Source organism: Genypterus blacodes, unplaced genomic scaffold (genome assembly GCF_046128005.1).
Source record: "Genypterus blacodes isolate CSIRO-AG114 ecotype Tasmania unplaced genomic scaffold, CSIRO-AGI_Gbla_v1 ptg000133l_1, whole genome shotgun sequence".
Classification (NCBI taxonomy): Eukaryota; Metazoa; Chordata; class Actinopteri; order Ophidiiformes; family Ophidiidae; genus Genypterus; species Genypterus blacodes.
Window position 1 is genome coordinate 7,199,593 of NW_027466935.1, and position 7,534 is coordinate 7,207,126.

At 45.8% G+C, this 7,534-nt stretch overlaps 1 protein-coding gene across 1 annotated transcript; it reads left to right on the forward strand.

Annotated features, from left to right (window-relative positions):
- Nucleotides 1-335: 335 nt before the first annotated feature.
- dbh (dopamine beta-hydroxylase (dopamine beta-monooxygenase)) lies at nucleotides 336-7,519 on the forward strand. The gene is made up of 12 exons (XM_076163777.1): nucleotides 336-775; nucleotides 1,401-1,547; nucleotides 1,746-2,003; nucleotides 2,268-2,444; nucleotides 3,024-3,126; nucleotides 3,748-3,914; nucleotides 4,318-4,461; nucleotides 5,545-5,583; nucleotides 5,946-6,005; nucleotides 6,099-6,226; nucleotides 6,325-6,484; nucleotides 7,101-7,519. The coding sequence occupies exons 1-12, from the start codon at nucleotides 410-412 to the stop codon at nucleotides 7,245-7,247; spliced, it is 1,896 nt and encodes a 631-aa protein (XP_076019892.1). The 5' UTR covers nucleotides 336-409; the 3' UTR covers nucleotides 7,248-7,519.
- Nucleotides 7,520-7,534: the final 15 nt, after the last annotated feature.

Below are 7,534 nucleotides of genomic sequence, written 5' to 3' on the forward strand. Positions count from 1 at the left end.
AGTGGAGTCTGAGCTGATTGGAGACGGCAATAAACCTCAGTTAGTCTAAACCGATTGCCATTGAAAATGTCCATGGTTGAATTTGGATCAATTACGGGCTGGCAGATGTGCAGAATCACGGTGACCCCAGGGCTTCAGAAATACAATCCAATTTGCCTCAATAAACGTAATACCATTAGGCAGGATAAAAACAACAGGTCACAAAGGAGGGGCCTCTTAAAAGCCAGCGAGAGAGGGGGCGAGACTTCAAGAGGCTGCACAGAGAGGAGTGTAAAGAAAAAAAATACCTGGGGGTGGAGAGGCAACACGACAAAGCGACCACTAGAGACGTATCACCTGAGTCGTCAACAGAGGAGCTCCTAAGTTGACAAAGGAAGGACAAAAGAGAGGAACAGGTTAACATCTCTCCATGAAAGTCTTCCACAAGAACCTCCGTCTTCAAGACATCTCCATCATGTACTTCACCGGCCTGGCCGCCGTGATGGTCCTCCTGGTGGCTTCGTACCAGGCGCCCGCCGTTGTGCTCGAAATCAACAACCTCGCATTCAAACCCACCGACGCCGTCCCGTCTTCCATGCCCTTCCACTTGATCCTCGACCCACGCAAGGAGCTCCAGCTGGCCTGGAACATCAGCTACGTCACGCAGGAGGTCTACATGGAGCTCAGGGTGAAGAACCTCAGGCACGGCGTGGTGATGGGATTGTCAGGCAGCGGGGAGCTGACCAACATTGACCTGGTGGTGCTGTGGGAGAACGGAAAAAAGAGCTACTTTGGGGTAAGAAAACACATAATTTTTGTTATCGGTGCGACGTAAAATCAAATAAAGACTTAGAAATAGAAAGCAACTTAGTTCAATCCATTTCTAGAAATGAGAGTCAGTATCTCAGTTTCACCTTTGCTGTGAGATCTGTGTGTTACTGCACTCCGTGTTGTCGGTCTGATAATTGTCAATCGCTCAGCCTGCACAAACTCACCGGTGAGTCATTAATGTAGCATTGGATACTTACTGGATGCATTCTTTTGATTCACATTTGAACTACATCCGTCACCATGGCGATGGAGTTAAAAACGACTATTTTGATATTTCTGACTGATATCCACGTTGTAAAAAAATTCAGCAGGCAGTCGACTCCAAGTTTTATTGACTCAACCAGGAGAGAGAGAGAGAGAGAACAAAGGAGAGCTTACTTTCTCACATTGTTAACCTTCTGGGTGACACACACATATGAACACACATGCACATTTTTGGGTTTAAAAAACGGTTGGCCTGAATCCTTGCTGGTTGTGTAAAACAGTTACGTCAGAGGGACAGAGTGAGACAGAAATAAAAGACAGAGGAGAGATCTTAGCTGCTATTCTGGACAGTTTTCACAGTGTGCAGAGTGTTTTTCCCTCTTCAGGACGCGTGGAGCGACAGTGAGGGTCACGTGTCTCTGGACAGCCAACAGGACTACCAGCTGATCGACACCAGGCAGACGGCTGAGGGACTCTACCTGCTCTTCAAAAGACCGTTTAGCACCTGCGACCCAAGAGATTTCCTCATTGAGGTGTGGAATGTCATGTAAAACAAGTGTGTGTGTGTGTATGTGTGTGTGTGTGTGTATGTGTGTGTGTTTGTGCGCGCGTGCGTGCTTGCGTGCATAGTAAGATGAAGTGTGTTTTGTCTATAGAAAGTGATATGAGTCTCATTTTGTTCTCTTAAGAAAAGTTGCTGAAACGTGTGGTACTGTGTTGTGTGTGAGCAGGAGGGCACCGTGCACATCATCTACGGCTTCTTGGATCGACCGCTCGGCTCACTGGACGAGCTGAACCTGTCTAGCATCCACACGGGGGTGCAGAGGGTGTTGATACTTCGGCCAAACACGCCGCCGCCCGCCCTGCCGCTGGACGCGCAGACGCTCACGGTCCTGGCGCCCAACGTCATCATTCCGACTCAGGAGACGACCTACTGGTGCTACATCCACGAGCTGCCTAAAAACATGCTCAAGAACCACATTGTTATGGTATCAATGCCCGACATCATTATTTATGTACATTAGTGTGGGCGGTTTATACGACTTGCATCCTGTGTGTGTGTGTGTGTGTGTGTGTGTGTGTGTGTGTGTGTGTGTGTGTGTGTGTGTGTGTGTGTGCAGCTGTTCAGGCTCATTAATGTTAAAGAGGAGAACAATGAAAACAAAAAGCAACACTTTCTGTGTGTATGATCCACTACCGTATGTAAAGGTTATGTAGGTATGATTTCATCACCTTTTCCCTCCGTGTCCCAGTATGAGGCGATGGTCTCCGTCGGTAACGAGGCCATTGTGCACCACATGGAAGTGTTCGAATGTTCCCCGGAAATCGGAGATGTTCCTGCGTACAGCGGCCCCTGCGATGACAAGATGAAGCCGAAGAAGATTGACTTCTGCCGCCACGTGCTGGCTGCCTGGGCCATGGGTGCTGAGGTAGGAGGGTGGGAAACACACACACACGCACGCACACACACACGCACACCCACTTGCACACACACACACACACACACACAGCCAAATGTTCTGTGGATTCCTGAGGGCTCACCAAAGGGTTTAAAGGATGTGCATCATGGATCTTTATGCAAATGTTCTGCTTGTTCTGGATCTGTGTGGTACTGAACAGCCTCTGGTCTTATAATAGCCCCGACACACAATCATCTGCTGGTGTCACAGTAGGCAGTCCTGCGTGTGGAGGCGGCGCTGCCAGTCTGTGTGTAGGCAACCCTTTATTTTTAGAGGCATCATCCAGAATCATGAGCTGGAGGCCCTGTTACTGCAGTACCAGCAAGTACATACAGTCAATAAAACTGGAACATAGCACTGTTTTCTTATATAGTGTTTGTTCCAAATAGCTGCTAAAATCTTACTTTTTACACTTCTTACTTACAGTTACTCTTTACACAAACTTCTTAGTTTGGGTCTCTCACTTTTAACACAAGCTGTCAATCTGTGTGTGTGTGTGTGTGTGTGTGTGTGTGTGTGTGTGTGTCTGTGCTCCTGTTCTGTGTGCAGCCATTGTACTACCCAGAAGATGCAGGCTTGCCTATGGGGGGTCCTGGTTCTTCACGGTTCCTTCGTCTGGAGGTCCATTACCACAACCCTCTGCTTCTATCTGGTACACACACACAACAAACTTTTTCACATACTCTCCTTCTCAGATACACAAACACACACAGACACACACGCTCACACACAGCAGGGATTCTCCTTACTTCTCTGTGGGAGCCTTGAGCATCTTCCGCCCAGCGATCCATATCAAATGTTCCACACACACACACACACACACACACACACACTTCTTGATCTCCCCAGGACCAAGTCAACGTGGACTTTTTACTTTTTTCCTCCTCATCATTACCATGCCTCTCACACACCTTCTCTCTTCCCACCTGCACCTTCCTTAACCCTTTAACGCCTCTGTTACATGTGTATAATGTAATCCTTCCTGTTTTAGTTCCCATTTTCACAAACGCTGATGCTCATGTGGTGCTAAATCCTGATTGAATGTTGAGATCACTCGCCAGTAGGGCCAGTCTGTAGATACAGAAGGAGTTACTCGACAACAGTAATGATCTTGTTCCATCTCACCAGAAAACCTAAAACACTATCCGGATCATTCAGCAGAGGGAACCGCACGTTGAAACCCTTAGATATATGCTGCCATAACGCCACTTGTTGTGCCGGATGGACAGAACCGTGAATGTACATTAAAGTCGCATCATTAATTTCCCTGCAGGCCTCCATGATTCGTCTGGGATGAGATTGTTCTTCACCCCCACTCTGAGGCGGTACGACGCAGGGATCATGGAGCTGGGCCTGGTCTATACTCCCCTCATGGCCATCCCACCAAAACAAGAGAAATTTGTCCTTAGCGGTTATTGCAACTCCAAGTGCACCCAGACGGTAGATATACAAATGACTCATGATTTACGTACATGATTTACATTTTGAGTAACAAAGTGTGCATTACAGATACAGTATTATAATCACGCCATCATTACACTCTCTTGAGGATAAGTGGTGTTGATCTCTCTTTCTCAGTCAATTATTCAGTCTGTTTTGTACAAGATAAAAACCTAGAATGGTTGATTTCCCCCAACAACTGTTAAAATAAGAAATAAGAATTGTTTTTGTCTGGGTTTGAGTGCTTAAAGTCTTAAAAAGAAGTGATTAATGGTCACAACAATTTACATGACAAATGTCTCGACCAAGCAGGACAAAAGTTTTATTTGTTTTAAACTTAAATTCTGAAGTTTCACAGGTTGAGATCTCGTTTCTCTACTTAATTAAATATGCGTCTCTGCAGGCTTTGCCCTCAGCAGGGATCTACATCTTTGCATCCCAGCTGCACACACACCTGGCGGGTCGTGAGGTCAGGACAGTTTTGGTGAGGGGGGGCAAGGAGGTGCAGGTGGTACAGCAGGACAAGCACTTCAGTACACACTACCAGGTGAGCAACAACACATGACGATATTCCATAGCGGTAACTGGCCACACACACACACACACACACACACACACACACACACACACACACAGATGTTTTATGGAAATAAATTGGAAAGGAATTTTTGTCTATGTGAAAGCAAAAGTGAAGGCAGTTTGAAGTAATTGAGTGAGAGGAGACGGCCACAGCTCTGTCTGCTTCATGAGTTTAAATCTTACCTGCACTCACTATTAAGTGCAGAAACTGAGCAAAAGTCAGCCTCATCATATAGACTTTCTACCATCAGGCTGCAACAAATAAGTTTGATTTTATAGTCACAAACATCTACAAGGAGACGATGAAATACTCACCTACTGTGTTCACATCATGGACTCACAATAAAGTTAATGGTCTTGAGAGACAACAATGGACATCGGCTGTGATTTGTTTGTGCTCAATCTCCTGAGGCAAGCAGGGAGGGACACACACACGCACACACGTATGATAACATCTCCAGGTGCTGTTCATGTTGATTAGATTGTACCTCTGCAGTGGCGTAGTCTTAAACCCAACAGCCGTATGATGACGTCATTAACTAACAAGTACACATGTAAACTGAATCTGTGTGGACTTGAATCTATCCATCCTTCTATTCACATGAAGATGAATACATAATAATGAGCCTAATTTTTTGTATTTTTAGCTTGTTTTGGTTGCTGTGCTGAAGCATATGCGGTATAACTGAGTGTGAGCTGCTCTCAGCTCCCATTTCCAGCTGTAGAAACAGATGTTTGATGTTAAAAAACAAACAAACTACAATGACATGAAAATAAACTTCAGGCTACCTGCACCAAACGACACACAAAGGTAAGAAGCAACTGATGGAAAAAGTTCTCAGGGGTTGATGAGGGTGAAACGTGACTACCGTGGCTTCATGACGTGGTCCCATGGTAACCGCAGCATCACAGAGAGCCGCCGACATCCACACATCCTGACAAAGCTGCAACACAGTAGAGAGAAATATTGAGTATTGAATACGTCTTCATTTCATTCCTCATTCATCCATTTAATTAATTTCATTTCATGTGCTTTTTTTTTTTTTTACAGGTGATTCGGGTTCTGCGGGAAAAGGTGAAGGTTCTTCCTGTGAGTATTTTGATTTGATTCAAGTGTCGCTATGATACACCAGCAATACAAATCTAATCCGATTTTTACATTCAGACCAGAATGATTATTACACTGTCCTGCAAGCTCAGCCACGTCCAAGACCCTTTTCTCGCTTTCGCATTTCAAATTATTTCCTTTGATAGTCAGCTCATCGGGCGCTTAAATGGAGTGGAAATAGGGACGGGGCTGTAAAATCAGTGGATTGATGGGAAATGCCACCAGCTCTGCTTAATAATTAACGCTCTGGCGGTAACCTCACATTATCTTCACTGCTCTGTTGACCCTCTTCAAATGAAGTGAACTGCTCGTGTGTGGGTGTGTGTGTGTGTGTGTGTGTGCAGGGTGACGTCCTCGTAACAAAGTGTACCTATAACACACAAGACAGGAACAAGCCCACAGTGGTAAGCAGCACTTCATGATTTTTCCTCAATCGTTGCCCTCACCCCGTCTCTCTTCTTCCTCAATTCCCAATCAAACTTCTTTCTTTTCACCAGGGTGGGTTTGGCATCATGGATGAGATGTGTGTTAACTACGTGCACTACTATCCTCGCACACAACTGGAGCTCTGCAAGACCCACGTTGACCCAGGATACCTGCAGAAATACTTTCAGTTCATTAACAGGTGACACAAACCTGGACTTGACCAAGACTTCCCTCTTCTCTCGGTCTCCCCCTCTCTCTCACACACAGTTCTCATCCATTATTCTTCATCCTCTGCAGGTTCCAGGGAAACGACCAGTGTGTGTGTCCTCAGGTTGGTGTGACAGAGCAGTACGACCGCCTGCATTGGGATTCCTTCAGTGCAGAAGTCCTGGACTCCCTGTACAGAACAGCGCCCATGTTCATGCACTGCAACCAGTCGAGCGCACACCTTTTTCCTGTGAGGCCACACACACACACACACACACACACACACACACACACACACACACACACACACACACACACACACACACACACACACACACACACACACAACAGATACAAAAGCCAGCATGCAGGTCAAAACCAAAAGTACTAGCTGTAATAGTACAAGCAGCAGTAATGATCGTAGCAATTGTAAATCGTAATAGTAGAAGCAGTTTGAGTTCACGCACAAGCTGTAGTTTCCAGGGAAACGATGAGATCAGCAAAGACATCTAGAAATCTTGATGACGATGAATGCGACGGTGAGGAAGATGAAAATATTCATCGTTCTTGACTCAGCATGCAGGTTTTCCTCACGTTAATTACAAAGTTGTCAGTAAAGCAAATTTTTAGTTGTGCATCTCCACAAAACACCCCCAAGGGCACCAAACAACAAATCACTGTTGGCGCCTCTGAGGATGTTTTTAAAGCTGTGAGCAGCTGTTGAATTCACTGCGACTGCTTCTCTCCTCACGACAAGGACGTTGCACTTTGTCACAAATGCAGTTATTTTTTTTTAAAAGCCATCATCCACATGACAAAGTGACTTTATACCAGCTGCATCAACATAATTGATCTGTTTGCTCCAGGGAGAGTGGGAGAATCAGCCTGTACCTGCAGTGACCTCCGTCCTGGAAAAACCTCACTACCCCTGCGAAGACGGCAAGAGTCCAGCACAGAGTCCAGCACAGAGTCCAGCACAGAGCCCAGCACAGAGTCCGGCCGGGCCTCGCTAGTCAGCAGACACACGAGTCTCATTTTGCAATGATTTGCCACAAAAACAGAATTTGTAATTGTTTTTATCCAGAAATGTCCAGTGATGTTGTGAACCACGAGCGAGGGCTTTAAGTACCACGCCCCGCAGGGTCAGGGTTAGGGTTAGGGTTAGTTTGGGAACCACTGACAAACTGATAAATTTAATTCAACAATCAAGATAGTCTTCTGTTGATGTTGTTGTTATACTTAGCGTTACTACTGTTATACTGTCCATGTATTTGAGATTATGCAAGTACAGTATAGGACC

Excerpts from the sequence above, each read along its gene's own strand:
- dbh (XM_076163777.1), top strand. The coding sequence starts at position 410 with ATGAAAGTCTTCCACAAGAACCTCCGTCTTCAAGACATCTCCATCATG. Across the intron at positions 6,006-6,098 it reads ACAGGAACAAGCCCACAGTG|GGTGGGTTTGGCATCATGGA; the intron begins GTAAGCAGCACT and ends TCTTTTCACCAG. Across the intron at positions 6,485-7,100 it reads CGAGCGCACACCTTTTTCCT|GGAGAGTGGGAGAATCAGCC; the intron begins GTGAGGCCACAC and ends TGTTTGCTCCAG.